Raw genomic sequence first — 22,735 nt, 5'->3', positions numbered from 1 at the left:
CTTCTTACTGTTATAGCTGCATTTTTCCTGTCAGGAGTTCAGTGAGGAAGCACACAGAGCAGTGCAAAATGGCGGCTCAATGTAGAAGGGCAATATTTACCAATTTATATGGCCATTTGATAAGTTTCTTTAATTTACTTCAGGGATCCCCAACTCTTCTTACTTGTGAGCCGCAGTCAAATGTGTTGGAGAGCAACACAAGCACCATAAAAGTTCATGGAGGAGCCAAATAAGGGCTGTGATTGGCTATTAGGCAGCCTCTATGCACCCTATCAGCTTACAGGGGGCTTTATTTGGTAGTAAATCTTGTTTTTATTCAACCAAAACTTGCCCCCAAGTCAGGAATTCAAAAATAACTCCCTGGTTTGGGGGCACTGAGAGCAACATCCAAGGGGTTGGGGAGCAACATGTTACCCCCGAGCCACTGGTTGGGGATCACTGATTTACTTGTTCGGAACATATAGTCGTCTTTCAAAGGGTAAACAGTTGTCCTTTTTTCTCCATTTATCACCAGGTTCCTATACACGTCTCTGTACTATTGCTCCCAAAGGTACATTTTGTGGCAATGTGAAATATGACTAAAAAATGTGTAACATGTGAAGCCTTAATTGAAACCGAATTTCAGCCGGCAAGTCCCATAAAGCTGACAGAGATGTGGGGCAGGGAGGCTTGTGTGCCTGACTAGGCCTCAGAGTGGCGGAGACACAAGCGGAAGTAGCATGCTAAGGATTGACGAGGTGATAAAAAGCCATTCCCTATAAAAGACTAATGAGCTGTATTAAGTCCTTAGCTGTGCAGGAATGCACTGAAGGCCAGACAGACACATGGATGTGCTCAAGTACCTCAGTCCATCAAATTATCGGTGTAATTACTGGAGAGTTTACCATTTACGACAGGGGCAGGGAGTGATTAACCCTTTTCAGGGCAAACAGAAGGCATGCACAGAGTTGAGACAGACGCAGAATGCTGGGGGCCTGCAATGTATATATTTGCTGGGAAAGATGGCGGGATAAGAATTAAAGATAAATGATGCTCCCAACAATGTAGGTCTCTATAAAAATATATTGCATAAACCAGCTCATATGTAAAACCCTGCTTCATCTAAATAAACCATTTTCATAAATATATACTTTTTTACTAGTATGTGCCATTGGGTAATCCTGCCCCCTGGGGTCATACAATTCACAGTGCACACAAACAAGCTAAGGGCACACACACATGCTAGGCCCCATCAGCCAATGAATGGACAAAGTTCTGCCTTTTACTCCCACACTACTTCCTGTTCCAGTTGCATTATTTCCTGTCAGCTGATCTCTGAGGGAGCACACAGCCCATCACTAAATGGCGGCTCAAGGGATGTAAAGGGGGAAATATTTACCAATATATATACTCCAGTTTGGCAAGATTCTTTAATAGGCACAGGCTGCAGACTAGAATGCATGTTGTAGTAAACTGAAACATTGTGAAACAGCCATACGTTTGTTTGTATTTTAATTTTTTTTCAACCTCCAATTGCTCATGTAATGTCCTCCTTCACTCTCCTATTATTATTTATAATAACCAGAGGGGCTGCTGACATGGGTTCAGACAGGTCCAGCTGGAGTAATGCTTGCCAACATAGCTCCGAGCTACCCTGTGAGCCCACCTCTCCCATTGGTGATGTCATATTTAACATTATAACCACACCTTCATCCCTCTGAGAATGAGCTGTGCTAGCTTAATGGAAAGATTGAGCTCCTCCCATTCCCCCAATGGCTGCCTGTCTCTCAAACGTAAGGTCCCCATACACGGGCCGACTATAGCTGCCGATATCGGTCCCTTGGACCGATTCGCCAGCTAATCGGCCCGTGTATGGGGAGAGCAGAGCGGCCTGGCCGACCGATATCTGGCCTGAAATTGGCCAGATCTCGATTGGCCAGGTTAGAAAATCCGGTCGGATCGGGGACCGCATCGGCTCGTTGATGCGGTCCCCGATCCGACTGCCCCATTGCCGCCCCAGGGCCAAACGATCGGATTATTTTTTTTTTTTACCTAAATGCTCCCCGATATCGCCCACCCGTAGGTGGGGATATCGGGGGAAGATCCGCTCGCTTGGCGACATCACCAAGCGAGCGGATCTGCTCGTGTATGGCCACCTTTACAAATAAAGAGGAGTGTACTACAGACATGAGCAGCAGGTGGCACTGCTGTTCCAAATTAACGACATTAATAGTGCAAAAACTGCTGTAAACTAAACTGCTGCAGTATAAAAACATCTTGAAAACTTGAAAAAAAATAACAATTACAAAAATTCTCAGGAGAGGGCCCTGAACAATTAGACATGAATCTCTTTGGAGGGCTTCCGTTTCCTTTACATGAATAGGCAGCATGCATTTCTACCCCTAAACCCTATTTATTTGCCTGTATCATAACGGTCCGATCGCCTGGCGAGGTTGCCAAGCGAGCGGATCTTCTCCCGATATCCCCACGTAAGGGTGGGGGCAAAATCGGGGGAATTTAGGCTAATTCTGTCATTTGGCCCTGGGGCCAAATGATCGAATTATAACAACTGTTTAGGACACAGTCGGTTTGGGGCCCGCATCAACGAGCCAATGCGGGTCCCCGATCTGAATGAATCTTTTAACCTGCCCGATCGATATCTGGCCGATTTCAGGCCAGATATCGGTCGGGCAAGAAAGTCATTCCTGCCCCTACACGGGCCGATAAGCTGCCCAAACAGTCTAAGGGACTAATATTGGCAGCTACAATCGTGTATGGCCACCTTTAGTCATTAAAAGAAAGCTATTTTTCCATCAAAGACAATGCCTAGGAGTGGCCATTTTGCTTCTTGTACTTTATCCGTGAAAGTTACTAGATAATTTACAAACAGTGTAATTTTATAAATGTATTTTATTAATACTCTGTCGATTCTACAATAGAATTTGAGGTACTTGTGGTGCAAAAAAAACATGCATTTCAGCGAGTCATTCCATTGCATCTTATAGGGGGAAAGGATTTATTTTTGCATGTTTGCATAAACTGAACTAGAAGAAAAATGGCAGCTGGGGGAACTGCCCAGTTTTCCTTTTCGCCATGATTTATGCTGTGAGCTATTTCACAAAACAGCAGCTATGTTTTGAGCCAATGAGAGTGAGTTCACCATACAGTCAGCAAATGTATCCCGGCAAATCATTTTCCTGTAATTTAGACATCTGATTCTGATTAGCAGCTATGTGGATATTTATTATGCTGTGAATAACTTATTATTACATGAGTGCAATTTACCTGATACATTTGGTTGAAAGCTTTTCAAAGTATTTATGCAACAAAGCATCTTATTGGTCGATCGTTCTATAAGTTAAATGGAAGGTTCACATTAAAACTAACATTCGGAAATTAATTCCTTTTTCAATTTTAATTTGACTTCCCCTATAATTTGAATGACTTCCCCAATAAATGCCTGTTGTAAAAAATGTTTTGCCCAACATAACATTCTTTTAAAATGACAATCTCTTATTTATATAGCACTGATACATTTATTCAGCACTTTATACAGTGTTTATCTAACTAAAAGCAATCATTTTTACGCCAAAAAAAAAAAACATGTGAATGATGCATTGTCTGAGTAAAGCGCTGATTTAAAGAAATGACATATTAAAATTCTATAAATAATAAACATTGTTTGTACATTGCATGCATGGGAAAATAGACATACGGAAAAGAAAAAATCTTGTCTCTACAGGTACGGGATTATGGAAAGGCCAGCACCTATAAACTCCATTATAAGCAAATAATAAGTGCACTGTAAAGTTCTTGCAATGACGAATGCAGGCTTACACAGGCAGAAGTCACTTTGATAAAAAGTCCTGCTTGGACTGAGCACTGTAATGGCTAAGCTGAGCTAAGGAGGTTATTAATATTAATATGTTTTGTAATCTGAGCCAAGAGGCACTGAGCATGCTCAGTAGCAAAGAGCCAAAGTAAATTCCTAAGGGAGGGGGCCGAGAGGCTTAGAGGAGAAGGAATGCCAAGTGATTAAGGGGATGCAGCAGCCTTACTATTAACCTTTGAAGAACCAGAGTGGCAGGTTTACATGTCCTTTAAAAACTCATGACATTTAGGCTCAGGAAAAATAATACATTTAGGTTCACAAACAATGCAATTATTTTCTTATTTTACTCACATTTGAAATGCAATTTAAGGTTTAGGTTTGGCTGGATTCTGCGCATCTATAAATGTCAGTAATGCCTCTCAGAGTGATGCGGATAGGTATAAAGTAACTCTATACAGCACCAACACTGCCCTTTGCATGGCTTCTAGCAAAGGCTACATGGGCCAACACTCCTACGCCTAATCCCAATATAGGGAGAGTCACATGTGCTGACGCACATAGGGGGACATTATTACACTGAGCACGCAACATGTGGAACCTTACCTCCAGCGGAGAATCACAGAGGAACCGGGTGAACTGCACAGGAAAATGAAATCCAGCCGGGAAATGGAGAGAAGGGGGATAAAAACAGTTAGTGTTTGGCAATTTTGCTTCATAACATGTAAAATATGTGTACTGCTGAGTGCTATAAGCTACGTCTGATAATAACACAGATGTAAAAGAGTCTAAACACAAAAAACAGCTTACGTATAAGCTTATATACACATGGGTGTTAAACACCTGTCCTGCACACAAGTATTTACATCTAAATGTATATGTGGTCATATACTGCCCAGTGTTAGAATGTCTGTGTGTACATAGCACAAGTCATGTAGACAATCTGTTTTGATGAAGTGAGAAGTGCAGTTTATTGTGTACACAGAATATTCCTTCTCTGCATATCTGTACTTAGAAATAAGAGAGGGAGCAACCATACTAGTTACCTTGGCTGGCCCTGTCTGCTACCATATTACTTGCCTCAGCCGGACGTGCAAGGCTTACTGAACAGAAATAAATATGGCTTTTTAGGGACTGAGGTCCCACGACGGGTGGTGAATACACACGGCAAGAAAAATAGGTTGATAAATTGGTTTGGCTTTCTGAGTTCAGCAAAGATGCCAAATTTGTAGTGCCGCCAATGAAGCCGAAGTCCCGGTTCATACCCATGTAGTACAGGTATGGGATCTGTTATCTGGAAACCCATTATCCGGAAAGTTCCAAATTATGGAAAGGCCATCTCCAATGGACTCCATTATAAGCAAATGATTATAATTTTTAAAAATTATTTCCTTTTTCTCTGTAATAATAAAACAGTACCTGTAACTTGATCCCAACTAAGATATAATTACCCCTTATTGGGGGCAGAACAGCCCTATTGGGTTTATTTCATGGTTAAATGATTCCCTTTTCTCTGTAATAATAAAACAGTACCTGTACTTGATCCCAACTAAGATATAATTACCCCTTATTGGGGGCAGAACAGCCCTATTGGGTTTATTTCATGGTTAAATGATTCCCTTTTCTCTGTAATAATAAAACAGTACCTGTACTTGATCCCAACTAAGATATAATTACCCCTTATTGGGGGCAGAACAGCCCTATTGGGTTTATTTCATGGTTAAATGATTCCCTTTTCTCTGTAATAATAAAACAGTACCTGTACTTGATCCCAACTAAGATATAATTACCCCTTATTGGGGGCAGAACAGTCCTATTGGGTTTATTTCATGGTTAAATGATTCCCTTTTCTCTGTAATAATAAAACAGTACCTGTACTTGATCCCAACTAAGATATAATTACCCCTTATTGGGGCAGAACAGCCCTATTGGGTTTATTTCATGGTTAAATGATTCCCTTTTCTCGGTAATAATAAAACAGTACCTGTAATTGATCCCAACTAAGATATAATTACCCCTTATTGGGGGCAGAACAGCCCTATTGGGTTTATTTAATGGTTAAATGATTCCCTTTTCTCTGTAATAATAAAACTGTACCTTGTATCCCGACTTTTCTTAATCCTTATTGGAGGCAAAATAGTCCTATTGGGTTTCAATTAATGTTTAAATGATTTTTAGCAGACTTAAGGTATGGAGATCCAAATGATGGAAATACCCCTTATCTGGAAAGCCCCAGGTCCCAAGCATTCTGGATAACAGGTCCAATACCTGTACTTGAGAAGAGACCAGGCATGTAGAAGCTACGGTAGCGGAAATCACACATAATTTGGAATTCAGGGTAGAATGCTCCAGAGCGCTTGGACCTTCCCAATGTCATTAGCCAGAAAGCAGAACTCCTATCTGTTAAAGGAACCCTCCAAATAACCTTTTGTCTCTGCGTTCTTTTCACCCAATTAGCAATTGATGCTGCCAGATTCCACGCAGAGGCAGCGGCTACCGAGCCGGACTCTCACACTGATTAAGAGCAGGAATGTGCTCTCTCCGAGGGGAACATCCCGGCCCAGCTCTCGTACAGAGTACATATAAACACAGCCATTATACGGCGTGAGCAGCACTCCTTCCAGGGGCCACATCCCGCTGTGTTCCTTTTTGTGATCACATTTTAGGAGAATTAGATGGTAGTGGGTACACAAAATCTGAGAGGCACTGCTCTCCTTATATGACCCTTACTGGTGACTGTAGAAAAGGGCAAGAAATGCAGTGCCATGGATCTCTACAGGAGGAAAAATTATCTGACATTTTCTGACTGAAATTTGTGAACCTGTCCTATCGCCATAGTACGAAAATGGTCAGGGCGATAATTCTGAGCCCACACACAATCCGAAAATCGTATGAAACTTTGTTTTGTTCATTATTTAGTGTGTGTGTGTGGTCGGCTTTATTGAGAGGTTTCCCTAAACAAGTCTCACAGAAGCCCCACTGTCACATGTTGGGTATAGCTACCAGAAAATACATGGAAATTCATTTCTATTTGTCCCTGCAACTTATTTTCAGAAATGCTTCTACGTATTCTAGGGCAACACTGGAATCATGGAGGTAAAGGTTTGCAGAGTTCTGCCCCCCACTCCCTCCCAGCAATAAATCTGCACAATTCCAAGTGGCTGCTTGTAAAAGATGGCTTCGATGTTAAAAAAGGCAAGTTTCCACACATCTATATATCTCTTTAACTGAGGAAACAGAACAGAGCTCTGCAATGTTGTGTGTTCTTAGTTCCATGGCTGGGGCTATATAAAATGAATTTTGTGACCTTTCTAGGATTAACGGCTTGCAGACTTCGGCACTGTAACCTGTTTAGTATCGGGTCTCCAGCAAGGGTCTGCAAACGCTTTATTGTCTATAAAGTGATCTTTCTCTGCGCCGCTCAGTGTCTCCCCTGCAGCATACGTATTCCTCTTATTTCTGGAATCCTCGCTCTGTAATACATCATTGTGCTGGAGCTTTAGAGGTCACAATGGTATTTAACTGAATCTGCCAAATACCAAGAGCTTTGTACAGGTATATGTGAGCTGGCTATCGGCTGGAGATAATACAGCCTGTTGGAGTGGAATTTATTCTACGTTTAAGGCTCAAGGCCCAAAGGTAGATTAGTCCCCCACAGTAAATCTTGGCTACCATTGGCACCTAATCTCCCCAAAATGCATTCCACCGGCAATAAAGTGAATTTCTGGTGTAAAGGCATACGCATCACATCCTTTTCCAAAGTTTTCTCCCTGCAGGCAACTTTGTGCGAGTTCAGAAAAACGAAGCGATGCACATCCACCAGCGATTCACTTTGTTGCCGGTGGAAAGGCATTTCAGGGAGAATAGTTGCCCGCGGTAGCAGAGATTTAACCGCAGGTCACTAATCTCCCCTTGGGACATCAGCCTTAACCAAAACTTGTCACTCTTACATTCTAATTTTAATGTAAAAGCCATGGGGTTCAACTGCACCTTGAGCAATGTATTGAACTATACACATTGGCTAGAACTAGTCCAGCAATACTTGTGGTTGCCAATACAGCCCCGGAGTTAAGAGGCAGAACCTCCAACAAGATTGTGACACATGAACTGGCTCTTCAAAGTTTGTAGCAGTCTGCCCAACTCTGTCAGTTGGCACAGCGTGCCGGCAGCCTCTGTGCTTATTTACAGTTCCAGGAATAGACCTCTTTAATCTGACAGCTGCAAGGGTCTGCCCCCCAAGCAGGAGGGCTCATCCTAGCCAGCAGAAGACCAGGGGGGGGAATGGAACTTGGCGCATACTCTACTTTTTCCAGGTACAAAGGACGGTGGGTGCGCGCCCGTTTCCAAAACAAGCGAAGATTCCAGGCAGTGTCATTACCCCTCCCAGGGCGGCTCTGTACATGGAGGGTAAACGACCAGGCATATTGCAGATGTTCTAACATACACCTTGTAATGACTTGGCTAACCCCCATAATTGCTCCTTGGTGTAAAATGAAATAAAATACAAGCCCGATAAGCTGGTACATGAAAACACTAGTCACGAACCAGGCAAAAGTCAGTCTTACTGCACAGCGCCCAAAATAATGCCATGCAAAAAATAAATGGAATGACAAAGCAAATAAACACTTTCATGTTTATGGACTGGAGATTTCCAACAGCAGCTTATTTGTCTGTCACTTCAGAACACTTTTGAAGTAATTTAGCAGCTGTTAGTGAAACAAGCCAGATATTTACAAATTAGCCAACTCCCATCACAAGGTGAGCAAGCAAGCAGGCCAGCATGGCTGTGGCTAATAGAGCTGGCTAGTTAGGAGCTTACTAAAGTGCCAGCGAGTTCTAAATGCAGGGGGGGGGGGGGGCACTGGCGTAACAGGACACTTACAGAGCGTGAGTTGGTAATGATGCTGTCAAAAAGCCTCTGCCTTTCCATCCTTCCCAATGAGAAGCACTGTAAAGAACCCATAGGGCAGGGATCCCAACCTTTCTTACTCTTGAGCCCCACATGGACTGCTCCATTTGGTAGCCCCATGGGGGTAAAACTGTTTTTCTCTGTGCTTCCAAAACTTGCCTCCAAGCCAGAATTTTAAAAATGGCACCTACTTTGAGGCCACGGAGAGCAACATCAAGGGGGGGGAGCAACATCTTGCTTGTGAGCCATATGTTGTTTTGAATGCAAGATGGTAATCCATTAAGACAGCCTGAATAATTACCTGGGTAGGTATAATTAAATGATTTATATAGTGTAATAACACAGGGCAGAACACTAGAGGGTATAAAAACAGAAGAGAATATAAATTGGTCATACATGGGCCGAAATTAACTGGTCATCCAGAAGGATGCCATTTCCACTGATTTCTGCTGGAAACTCCCATTGGGCCATGGATGCAGTTCTCTCCCAGCTGCTCAAATGGGCCCGCTATATGATGTTCTGTTGGCCCAAAAGCTGAACAATCAGATCTGCCCATTTTGGCTATAATCCACTCACTAACAACCCTGTCACACTTGGGGATTTTCCCCCAAGCGGCCACCTATATTTTCTTCAGACCAATGTCTACCCACGCCTAGTAATTTTTTCTTTATTGAAGGAAAACTCTAGCTTCCATAGCAAAATTTGTTAAAGAGCCCCTACACAAAACAGAAACCCCTAATATCCTATCACTGTAATCTGTTCCTTCAAAAAGTATGAATAAATACCATTTTTATATGCTGAAATCCAGCTGCAAAACAGTTCTTCTCTTTCTGCATCATTTGAAATCCTGGCAGAGGAGGAGGGACTAAAACACTGATGTTGTAACAACTTCTCTACAGCTTACCGACAGCATGCAGGAACTATATAACCCACAATGCATTGCACTGAGATGTTCCTTTCCTTACTGACATCACCTGTGCAGGGAATTGTGGGATTGGGAGGATGCAGGCTGAAGGCAGGCGGAGGACAGGCAACTACTGTTACATTTTATTTGAGCCTCAAAGTAGCCAGCCAGATCAGCAGAACAGGGGGCGGGGCTTAGGGAACGGTTTGGGTGGAGTTCCCCTTTAATTACACAATAAGGACGAATAAGGATGAAAAAAAAAAAAAAACACTTGTATTAGTCAATGGAGTATAAATCTCGCAGGTTCAGGTCAGTGCCATTTTTAGTGCAGGGAAAGAGGGCATTTGTCCTAAACTCTCATCTCATGTGGGGCCCCTTGGCTGGAAAATACCACTGAGGTACAACTGAGGTTATTTCACAGGGTTTGGAAGTTGGACCTGTGATGCTACAGCTGTTGTCGAACTACAACATGGGATTCTGGGAGTTGTAGTTCATGAGCAGCTGAAAGGCCACAAGACGAGACCATCCCTGGTGTACATATATGTTTTCACCTCATCTTGGGGCCCCAAACTGGGGCCTTCCTTCTCTAACTCAGGCCAGACTACAGTTAAGAGCCGAGGGACTGCATGTACAGTACGACAGGATCTGGGCATAATAAGCCGTTATTTGAGCAGTAATTATCTGTGAAATCTGGTGATTACATAGAGGAAATCACTTGCAATCTGACACCCCTTGTTAACCCCAAGCAAAACACCACCGCCACCTCTAATACCTACTTGCCTGCTAATCTTTTTTTCAACTTTATAGCAATATGAGACGCACAGCAGCGCGCTGTAAAGGGAAAGTTAAGGCTCTGGCAGCTCTTAAAGGAACAGTAACATCAAAAAATTAAAGTGTTTTAAAGTAATTAAAATAAAATGTGCTGTTGCTCTGCAAAAAAACTGGTGTTTTTGCTACAGAAAAGCTACAATATAAATAAGCTGCTGTGTAGCCATGGGGGCAGCCATTCAAGCTGGAAAAAAGGAAAAAAGGCACAGGTTACATAGCAGATAACTAGTAGAAAAGACCCATATAATGGGGGTTTGTCTGTTATCTGCTAAGTAACCTGTGCCTTTTCTCCTTTGAATGGCTGCCCCCATGGCTACACAGCAGCTTAGTTATATAAACTATAGTAATCTTTCTGAGGCAAACACACCAGTTGTAGCAATGCAGGGCAACAGTACATTATATTGTTATTACTTTTATACACTTTCATTTTTTGATGTTACTGTTCCTTTAAATGTCTTAAAACCCAGAATCGTTCTACTCTGAAAAATATTGGGAAATAGCACCCAGACCTAATTCTCCAGCTTTTTACACTTCCTTGCAATTATAATCAAGTCATCAAACAAAGAAGCATAGAATTTCCAGACCCATCCAAAGGCCTGCTGGTCATCCCTGGTGAAGGCTACGGTTAATAAAATGGGGGTGCAAGGAGAAATAGCCAATTTGTGGTTACGACCAGACATAACGCAAACGCAGCATCTGTATTAAATTATTGGATTCCGATTGGATTATTGGGGACATATGTATGCTTAAAGGGGAACTCCAGCTTCCAAACCACTTTTTTTTTTAAAGAGCCTCACATACAACATAGAAACCCCTATTATACCTATCACTGTAGTCTGTTGCTTCAAAAAGTATGAATAAATACCATTTTTATATACTGAAATCCAGCTGCAAAACATTCTTCTTTTTCTGCATCATCTGAAATCCTGGCAGGGGAGGAGAGACTAAACCACTGATGTTACAAATTGTAACAACTTCTCCACAGCTTACAGACAGCATGCAGGAACTACATAACCCACAATGCATTGCACTGTGATGTCCCATTTCTTATTGACATCACATGTGAAGGGAATCATGGGATTAGGAAGATGCAGGCTGAAGGCAGGCTGAAGACACTCGACTACTGTTACATTTCATTTGAGTCCCAAAGTAGCCAGCCAGATGAGCAGGGGAACAGGGGGTGGGGCTTAGGGAACTGTTCCAAACCAAATTACATTAAAAACCATAAAAAGCGGCATATTTTGCAATTAATGTATAGTGCTTGAAATTTTTCAAAAAGCTTAATTTGTGGTTTGGGTGAAGTTTCCCTTTAATACCAGTTACAGCTCTGTAGTGTGTAACAGTATAATAACAATATTTAAGTATCCCATGAATTTGATTTTTGGGTCATAGGAAAGCAGTACAAAGCAATAAAAAGAGAACGGGGGCCTTTGTTGCAGACGAGGGGCACCAATGTATTTCTAAGTAGACAGAAATGGAAGGTCCGCACCCTAAGATAAATGTAAATGGAATGGCTACAAATGAAGTGTTATCCAGCTAAAGCATATATTCTTTTTTCTTCCAATAAAAATGTATGCCATTTGGCCTGCTCCTCCTGGAACTGCTAGAGAAAACTCACTGGCACCTCACTTGTCATTTATATACTGTTTGAGAAGTAAATAAATGTGGCACCTTTTGAAAGACGGCAGTGAGGGGGGGGGCAAAGGACTGAAGATGCAACCAAGCGGCTCGGAGAACTCGACAAAAGACAACGAGTACCCTATAAATTGAATTTCTTGGAAGTGTTAATGAACTAATTCTGTCCTGGGTTGTCAGCAGACTATGGGGTCACGGTACATACCAAGGAATCGCAATTACCCTTATTCCAACATCTAAAATTTTTTTATTTATTTGAAATACTATTTGCTTCGAACGTTGCCATAACAGGTGATGTAAGGCAAGCTAAACATGATGGACTTTGGTCCCCTATTGGTCGAATGCCTAAGGGCTATGGCACAAGGGGAGTTGGTAATGATGCTGTAATCAAGCTCAAAACAGTGATGGTCAAAAAACCTCTATCTGCCTTTCAATCCTTCCCAATGAGAACTATGGGAAATGCCCTGTCTAAAGAACCCATGGGGGGGATCCCAACCTTTCTTACTCATGAGCCCCACGTGGACTGCTCCATTTGGTAGCCCCATGTGGTAGCCCCATGTGGACTGCTAGCGGTGTACTTTTTTTTATTTCTAAATTACACTGTTAACATGGCAAATAATTCACTCTACCATATTAATTTTTATTCTTCAACCAACAAATGTATTTTTTTTAGCTGTAATATTGGTGTGTAGGCGCCATCTCAGTGCATTGTGCTTGAGCCTGAGCCTCCAGAAAGAGCCAGCACAACACATTAGAACTGGTTTCAGATAAGCTATTGTTGCTCCTATTCAATGGACGGTCAGTACGACCCAAGTCACATTATAACAAACAGGGTTTATCTTGCCTGAGTGCTATTTTCATGCCTACACACATTTACCAATGCAAAAATCATTTTAAACTCTACAGTGCTAAAATCCTCTCCAGCCTTCAGGTTTTTTGAAAGGGTAAGGGGGTCCGGGGGAAGTTCTCACTGCTTCTCATTATATTTAAGGCTAAAGTTCCCACTGCTTCTTACTGTATTTAATGTATTTTGGATGCCACTACCCTGTGTCCCTCACTGTATTTAATATCTGGTGTTATTGTTCATCGACGTTAATGTGCCATTATATACAAATGCATACTGTGTGTAAAAGTTAACTGAGGCTTATAGAATATGGGGCAGTTTTTCCACAGTGTATTTTAGCTGGCAGAGAAATACTTTACGCCATCGTATATTATTAGGGCAGGTAAACAGGCAATTTGCCCATTTAGCCACTTGCTATAATTCAGGACAGTAGCATTAGCCTATGGAGGCACTATGGGTTCAGGCAGCTGAATCCTTCAGCAAAGGTGTCTGCTATGTTCTGCTATGGGGGAAAGGGAGGGGTGATTTCACTCCAACTTGCAGTATAGCAGTAAAGTCACATGGCTGAGGGCACTTGGGAAAGTAAAGAAATGGCTAGCCCCATGTCAAATTTTAAAATTAAATATAAAAAAAAACACTGTTTTCTCTTTTAAACAAATGGACTTCAGTGTCGAAATCTGCTAGAGAAGCACTATTAACCGATGCATTTTGGGGGAAAAAAAACATGTTTTCCTGTGACAGTATTCCTTTAGTAACACTCATTGCCATTGCGCCTTTTGTGTGCTAAGTTCTTCTCAATGCAAATCAGCAGAAGAAAGTTCAGTCAGGGGCTCTATATTCGAGTAGCCGCTTACATGAAAATCTCGACACCAGTGGGTAATGTGCCAGTTATGATTCACAGAAGATGTGAACAGCTTGGAAAGACTTGTCATTGCAGGGGATTTTGTGTAACATTAAACGTGACACAGCTGGCGTAGCCCTCGGATGCGGCCAATGACTGCCGGGGTCTATACGAGCACCACTTTATTCTGTACAATTACATTTCCAGTTATATCGAAGAGCAGAGAATTGATGAAGAGTGGGCAGAACGTTAAGCTTGAGAGGGCTCTCCATGAACAAAGAGTGGAAGAAGATGACCTGCCAAGTAGTAGCAAGACATGAGATCAGAATGAAACAATTTGCCATACAATCCCTGACAGCAGAATTACACGCTGATGTCACCGTAAGCACAGCATTTTGTTCTTAATGGGTGCCAAAATCTGTATGCGAGTTCTTTAATCTTGGCTCTCGCTATGAGCTGCCCTACTATCTTCAATAAATCACTCTAAAGTGCCACATGGAACAAGGCGCTAAATGTGTTCTCGGCAACAGGGCTCGGTGTTGACAGAGCTGGAGGCCTTGCATCATGTCTGGGTCCACACAGATCAGTGGAAAGTGATGAATCCAGAGCTGATGTAGAGAGACAAGTGAAGTGTAGGGGCCAAATCTCATACACAGGTGTGCCCAAAGTGCCATCTTGACTAAAGCCAACAGTGATCTCATGACCCATTACAAACCCAGCACTAACTGTTGTGTTTGAGGCCATATGGACAGACAAGGGAGTGGAATGATTCAAATAGGTGTCTACCTACTACGGGAGTCACTCCAGGAAGAGATATGCACTCGCCAGTAAGTTTTCAAGCAATGATTGTAGGGTCTTTGACATCATACAACACTAGATGCACCATAAGAGCATTTCTGTTCCAAGGGGGGAAACGGGTACCAGCTACACATGTAATGGTTGGCATCACTAAAAAGAAAGCAGCAGAGGTGGCCTAAACCAGTGCTTTCCAGTAGGGCTGCCCCATTAGGGTGAAGACGACCAGTTAGGGCAAGGGTGGGCAAACTACGGCCCGCGTCCAGCCCATTGGTCTATTTAATCCGGCCCACCGACTCCGCAAGTCTCATCACGCGAGACATCTGGGGACTGACAAGCAGAATTTTAAAAGTCAATGTGGCCCCTGAGCCAAAAAGTTTGCCCACCCCTGAGTTAGGGTAAGAGGGAAAGCAAAGACCAAATAGTTGTTGTGCATAGGCAGTGGTGCTTTTTTTTCTACACATACAGTATGCCACAGCCAATCCCAATACCCCAGAAAACATGGTAGGATGAATGCAGTAACAGCTTCGTATAAAATACCTTCCAGAACACTTTGCAGGAAAAATGTAGTCACAGTATCATGTGTAATACCCTGAGGACATCCAAGGACACATGAGTGTCAATCCCACTTAGGTCTTTGACCTTAAGATATTAATACCCCAGCCAAATCTAGCAGAAATGTATTTGCTATTTAAATAAACTGTACTGAGCTGTTTGACCCCCAACTAACTACAAGGGATACTTTCTAGGAAACCCTTGGTATAAAAAGCATCACAATTCCTGCAGCCTCGGCCACACATCCAGTGTTGCTACTATGATAGTCTTGTGGTTCCACCTTTATTGCCAAAATGAATGAGACCGGAGCCTGGTCACTCCCAAGATCGTCATGTGAATGTGGTTCGGTTCCCTCTCTGATCAGATGTTAGAATACAATTACGCTCGAACCGATTTGAAAACAGATCCAACTGGACACATAGTTAAAAAGTAACAAAAAAACAAAGACAACTTGTCTACTGAATCCCACTAAGTGTGACTTATGTTTATTCTGTTCTGGCTTGGAGATGAAGCTGCAGTGTGCTACAAAGCACAACGGTGAAACGTCTGGCTGGAACTGAACCAAAGCTTGTTGCCTGAAAATTAGGGATACACCGAATCCAGGATTTGCTTCAGTATTCGGCCAAGATTCTGCCTTTTTCATGCTCCGAATTCTTTAAATCACGTGACTTTTTCTCATATAAACATGGGAGCTCTTTATCCCTTGCGGATCCTAATTTACGTAAATTAGGATCCAGTTCGGTTTTCGGAAAAATCTTTTACGAAGGATTCAGGGTTCAGCTGAATCTGAAAATTGTGTATTAGGTGCACAAAAATGGACCCGGAAATGAATGCCATCCTCGTCGGACTAGTCTTCGTCACAAGGGACGCTCGTTGTTTTTCTTTAACAAACCTATACCATAATTAGGAAGAAGTGTTTAACGATGCCGACTGCTCAACATTTCTCAGGGAACAGCTTCAAGACTAACAGAGTAATAACAAAACAACACGGGTAATGGTTCATATGTTTCAGTTTAAATGTATAGGCTAAGGCCAGACGAGAGGAAGCTGGGAGGAGACACTAGGTCTCTTTGCACAAGGGTTTATAAGTATTGCCGTAACCCACTGTAACACCAGCAGCGAAAGGGTTAAACCCGGTCACATCCTATCAAGCACTTGAAGTTCCCTTGGCTGCCAAAGGGTTATTGTGTGAGCACGGGGAAGGGATGGAAAAGGCATTCCATCATTATGCTGGCTTATTTCCTTGCACACACTGTTACTGCACAATGTCAAAGCTGCGATTGTCCCTAAGAGCTGGAACGCACTGGGCCCGGTGTGATTGCCTCTTGCATTTCCGTCTCACTGGCGGGTGGCTGTGGTTTAGAAAGCACGCAAAGTGCACCCCCCCCCCCCCCACATCTCCCTCCTGGTTCTGATGGAGGAAAGGAGAGGGGGCTCGAGCCGACTGAGCTAATGCTGCGCAGGAGAACAGAGGGACGCTTGTTCACCTTCTCTACACAAACAGTGCACTAAATCAAAGCAGAGGAACAAGCAGAGATTTACCGGCCTCTCCTTAGTCACAGATCTAAATGCCATGTGCAGGCACCGATGAGAATTTCAATGTGTCCTGGGATGGCTTGCCCTGTGTATTAGGGCCCGTCTTTTCAGCAGGACATGGGCCTTTTATTCTAATGCAAATCTGAATCTACCTCTCAGGGGGCATAGAGAATAAGCCCTGCAGGTGTGGGCCGCTGGTGCCCAACCAGAGACCCAATGTAAGTTCTAGGTTTGAGATTTGGACAAGATTCTGCTGAATCCATGCTCCTGGCCGAACCAAATCCAAATCCTAAAAATCATGTTACTTTTTCTCATGTAAAGTTAAAACCATATCCAAAAAAGCAGATTTGGTGCATCCCTAGTAATTTTGGCTAAAGGTTGGATCACCAGCATAACCAGATACAGGCTAATTCGAAGAAACTTTTAATTTTCTTTATATTTTCTTTGAATAATTTGCTTTCTTCTCCTCCTTTCAAATGGGGGTCACTGCCGCCAACATCCAAGAAACAAATGCTCTATAAGCCTAGAATTTTATTGTCATTTCTACTTTTTATTACTCATTTTTAAATTAAAGTCCTCTCCTATTTGTATTCCAGTCGCTCACTGAAATCAGTGCCTGGTTGGGAAGGTAATTTGGACCCTAGCAACCAAGTAGCTGCTGAAATTCCAAAGTGGTGAGCTGCTGAATATAAACCTAAACAAGTCAAAAACCACAAATAATAGAAAAAAAGAAAAACAATTGCAAATTATCTCAGAATAGCACTCTCTACATTATACTAAAAGTTAATATCCATTATTTTTGGATTTGGTCTAACATTGGATTATCCGCAAAAGATTCAGCCAAATACATTTGAATCCTTATTTACATATACATTTTAAACATTTGCACCGACTTAAAGCAAAAAATTGTCAATTATCCCGAGTTTTGACCTAAGGCTTTAATGGTTCAGATTTGGTTTGGCTTAACACTTCGGATTCAGCCAAATCCAACAAAAAACCCCAGGATTCAGCCAGACCCTGAACTGGAAGCTGGATTCTGTGCATCCCTTACTTTGCAGTCAGCGAAAAACCTAAAGCGATTGCTATTCAATGTGATTGGGGGTGAATGCGAGCATTCTGTGTGCCACCCATATGCTAGAAATCACCCTTTGTGCCACTACCATAGTGGAAACCAAAAAATTGTACTAGGGGATTATTAACTTATGGGCCAAGACCCCAAAATAGGGCCCCATACTGTTAAGGCTGGGTCTAAAACGATCCCCCATTGAGTACAGAGATATTTCCTCATACAGTAGAAAACAACTATTAAAGGGGAACTCCAGCTTCCAAAATCAAAATTTGAGAGCCCCACACCACACAAAAAAACCCCTAATATACCTATCCCTGTAATCTGTTCCTTCAAAAAGTATGAATAAATACAATTTTATATGCTGAAATCCAGCTGCAAAACAGTTCTTTCCTTTCTGCATCATTTGAAATCCTGGCAGAGGAGGAGGGACTTAAACTCTCATGTTATAAATTGTAACAACTTCTCCACAGCTTACAGACAGCATGCAGGAACTACATAACCCACAATGCATTGCACTGTGATGTTCCTTTCCTTATTGACATCACATGTGCAGGGAATTGTGGGATTGGGAGGATGCAGGCTGAAGGCAGGCTGAGGGACAGGCGACTACTGTTACATTTTATTTGAGTCTCAAAGTAGCCAGCCAGATCAGCAGGGGAACAGGGGGAGGGGCTTAGGGAACTGTTCGAAACTATATTATTACATAAAAAATCATGAAAAGGCTGCATATTTTTAATTGATGTATATTGCAAAGTTGCTTAAAATTATGTTTATTTTTCAAAAAACTTAAGTTGTGTTTGAGTGGAGTTCCCCTTTAAAGGAGGTTCACAAATCTTGGGTCACTACGGAAGTTCTAGGACTCCAGATACGCATATATGGGCTATAAATGATGCCCTGGTTTTGGTGTTTAAGGCTGTTATCCAGTTAAGAAAGAAAACTATACTTTCTACAGGATAAAGGCCCAATGTCTCGATTACTGCACTCGGGCTATTAACTGTCCATTAAAGTAAGTAGTTCCTACTTCCTGAGGTTTCCTTATCATAAAAGCGGATTGATAATCTTTTATCTGATTTATGAAAGTTGCGCAAACTGAGGCTCGTTGGTGATCCATGAAATCCAGCTCCCTACATCTATATTCATTAACAAGTATGGTTATGCAAGGAGCTGCTGGGCATAAATACATCTGAATAAACATCTTTTCATACATTATGATTCAAGAAATAAAATCTTTATACTAGAGATTTCATTAAAGGGAAAGTTAACCTTTCATTACTTTGGTTTGATTACTTCTATCCGCAACATATTAAAGGAGAAGGAAAGGCTAATAAAGAGTTAATCTAAAGCTGCAGGCATACCTTCAGTTGTCTCAATAGTGCCCTTAAGTTTCCCCATATTTCTCCCGTTCAGATGATCAGAAGCCAAACAGGAAGAAAAAGTTCCCATAATGCCTCACTCCTGCACGAAGACCAAGACCGGTTTACATGCGCAGTTAGTAAGGCGATGGGGCTGATTTACTAATCCACGAATCCGAATCCCGAACGCATTTTGCGACTTTTTCGTCGCCGTTACAACTTGCGCGAATTGTTGCAACTTTTTCGTAGCCGTTACGACTTGTGTGAATTGTCGCAACTTTTTCGTATTGAAAACGGCGGGCAAACCTTTCAGATTTTTCGCGACGGCTACGAAAAAGTCGTGACAATTCGCGCAAGTTGTAACGGCTACGAAAAAGTTGCGACAACTTGCAAAAAAGTCACAACGGCAATGAAAAAATCGCAAAATACCAATCATTACGAAAAAAACGCATTCAGACGCTTTCGATCCGTTCGTGGATTAGTAAATCGGCCCCTATGAGTCAGCTTCCTGCTGATTGGCTCAGATCAAACATTCCTAAGATGGGGAGGGGAGTTCTTAGCATTCTTGAGGGAGAGGGGAGCAGGAGAGGGGCGAGAGGAGAGAGTTGTGTGTCTCTGGCACAGGAGACAACAAATCCTGTTTCTTTTGATAGAGGACTCAGTGCAGCGTTTCTGTGAGTGCTTATGGCTGTATTTACATAGACCTTTCTGATAAAGCTTACTTAGTTTTTACCTTTCCTTCTCCTTTAAACCAAAGTTAAGGGCGAACTTCCCCTTTAAGCCATATGCTACATATTTGGCCACGTTTAGTTCTTTTAAAATGATTCAGTGCATGCCTAGAAGGAGATGAGGAAGAGTATGGAAATAGAGCAACATACAGGAAGATCAGACAGGCAGAGATCGTACCTCGTCTGGGCTGCACTGACAAGGAGAGTCCTTGTGAATGGCCATCTGGTACTTGGCATACAGGGCTGCCGAACGATCGAAGGACGAGACAAATTCAGGGTCCTCCATGGAGACGGGGACTAACTTGACCTTCGGGGCAAAGGAAAGTCAAGCAGACAAGGGATAAGCCATTGTATTCAAGCAGTAATTGAATAGGAGAACTCTGGGGGGGGGGCTGTTATACCCTGCAGTAGACGTTATGGAGCTAACGGGGATCTTACTACACTGTGGGGGGTTGGGTCAATCTCCCCAATATAGTAAGTCAACTCATAGTAACATTTCTACTTAAAATTAAAGTGCTTCTGGGCCCAATGGGGACTGACTAAGAACTGTTCACCACCTAGCAAGAAGCAGAAGGAAGAAAATAAAGAAACAGAACAAAGGAAGATGCTGTAGCCAGCACTGCCCAATAAAACATGCCAAGTAGCCGAGGGGCCAGAGCATACCAACAGTCCCTGAAGGGCAACCACAATGTTTTATTTTCATCCAGCATAACCATTTACGTACATTTGCCCCGGTTCCCGTGAGCGTGTTACTGGCCCAGCCTGTGGTTGCAGCCAATGTCGCTCATGCAGGCTCCTAAGCACCTCCCCTAATGATATGCAATAGGAGAGTTCTAGCAGGAACAGCCCCCTACGTTTTCTCGTAGCTAGGGATACCCCATCAAATGCCCTGGTTCCCATAAGCATGTTACTGGCCCAGCCTGTGGTTGCAGCCAATGTCGCTCATGCAGGCTCCTAAGTACCGCCCCTAATGATATGCAATAGGAGAGTTCTAGCAGGAACAGCCCTCTACGTTCTCTCGTAGCTAGAGATACCCCATTAAATGCACCCCTTTGTACTATGCGCAGTTCTGTAGAATATATTGATGCTTTAGTGGCTATTTAAAGGGTAAATACGGTATTTTTTTTCCTATTGGGGTGAATATGTTGAATGCACTTTGTTTTCTTTCTGCAGAGATTCTTTCACCCAGTCCTGTGAGTTACAATTCTGCAAAGATATGAGGGTATAGTGGCCCTTTAAAGCTGGATGCTGCTAAGGGAGTGGTTGATACAGAGATATGGATAGGCAGAAGTTCTTGCTGCCACGCCGAGACATTAGAACACCACAGCACCGTGACCTTCAATTTCCAAGCTTTTAAATGCAATTTTAGCATTATAAAGATTTTACATTACAGATGTTTGCGTTATTCTTTTGTTCAGTCCCCTCTAGGGTAAGGGTTAAAGAGAGCGGGAAGTTATACATTAACAGCCTCCATCCTGCGATCCAGAGTTGATAGTAGTTAGCCTTTAGCCCACAGACCCCAGAGGACCAGGTGCACTGAAGAAAAGCCTGTATTCAGGGCTCCATCTCTGCCGTGTAAAGTCCATGTTTATATCCCGCACAAAGATAACACAAGAGAATGAAACCCAGTTGTAACCACAATGCTTTCTTTTATAGGACAGAAATCCATAACCAATGTTTTTTTTAAAGCACAATCAATGAATAACTACAGATCAAACTATGAAAATAAGTTGCAAAGGCAAGCCTCCTACGTTCCAACCGATAGAAAGCTCGGCATTGTGCTCGCCGCCACTTCATACATCAGCTCTCCAGCACAAACACTGACCTCTGAAACGTACAGATCCGTCACCGTACACACACCATGGCAGCTACACAATGAGAAGCATTAAAGTCTCGAGGATGTGTTCCCTACCACAAAATGACCTTTAAGGGGGGCAGCTCCCTGAACAGCAATTTCATTTTAGGAGGGAAAAAAAAGGCACATTCCATGGACAGACGTTAATAAAATGTAGAAAAATTACTCTATTGAATTGGTTATAACAAACGCCACAGCCTATAATTTGAAGAAAATACAAACGTGCTTAGTGTCCAGCAATATAAGATATAAAAGCTCTGTATAAAACACAAAGAGCAGTTCACAAACATGCAGGAATGATCCACGCATGATGCCACGCATGCACAGGTTCTGGCAGAGAAGGCACCATATGTACCTTAAGCTGCAGTCTGCAGATGGAGTTCAGCAACTTCCCTACTAAAGCATGGAGATGCGTTGAGCCACAATCTGCAGATGGAGGTCAGCACCTTCTCCACAGTGCTTTGAGTTGTGTTTAGGCTTTATTTGCAGATGGAGATCAGTATCTTCCATAGAGAAGCTCTGATTTGTGTTGAAATGCAATCTGCAGATGGAGTTCAGCACCTTCCCTACAAATGCATGGAGATGTGTTGAGCCGCAATCTGCAGAAGAATACAAGCACCTTCTCCACAGAGCTTTGAGTTGTGTTTAGGCTTTATTTGCAAACGGAGATCAGTATCTTCCATAGAGAAGCTCTGATTTGTGTTGAAATGCAATCAGCAGATGGAGTTCAGCACCTTCCCGACAAATGCATGGAGATGTGTTGAGCCACAATCTGCAGATGAAGATCAGCACCTTCTCCACAGAAGGTTTGAGTTGTGTTCAGGCTTTATTTACAAATGGAGATCAGTATCTTCCATAAGGAAGCTCTGAGTTGTGTTGAGTCTCAATCTGCAGATGGAGTTCAGCACCTTCCCTAAAATGCATAGAGATGTGTTGAGTCTCAATGGAGATCAGCACCTTCTCCACAGAAGCTTTGAGTTGTGTTGAGGCTTTATTTGCAGATGGAGATAAGAACCTTCCATAGAGAAGCTCGGAGTTGTGTTGAGTGACAATCTGCAGATGGAGTTCAGCACCTT

At 42.6% G+C, this 22,735-nt stretch overlaps 1 protein-coding gene across 7 annotated transcripts in view; it reads right to left on the bottom strand.

The window, feature by feature from the left end:
* The window catches only part of ate1 (arginyltransferase 1), a 55,460-nt gene that overhangs the window by 19,016 nt on the left and 13,709 nt on the right, over positions 1 to 22,735 (bottom strand). For 4 of the 7 annotated variants that reach the window (XM_031905571.1, XM_031905572.1, XM_031905570.1 and 1 more), the window contains 2 exons: positions 19,983 to 20,111; positions 4,415 to 4,447 (listed from right to left, as the gene is read on the bottom strand). In XM_031905571.1, coding sequence (XP_031761431.1) covers positions 4,415 to 4,447; positions 19,983 to 20,111 — 162 coding nt within the window. The remainder of the gene's footprint in view (positions 1 to 4,414; positions 4,448 to 19,982; positions 20,112 to 22,735) is intronic. The other 3 variants (XM_012967701.3, XM_004915808.4, XM_004915809.4) reach the window with 1 other exon arrangement.

This window comes from Xenopus tropicalis, chromosome 7 (assembly GCF_000004195.4).
Source record: "Xenopus tropicalis strain Nigerian chromosome 7, UCB_Xtro_10.0, whole genome shotgun sequence".
Taxonomy (NCBI): Eukaryota; Metazoa; Chordata; class Amphibia; order Anura; family Pipidae; genus Xenopus; species Xenopus tropicalis.
Note: the sequence above shows the minus strand (reverse complement) of the source record. Positions and strands in the feature narration are given on the sequence as shown.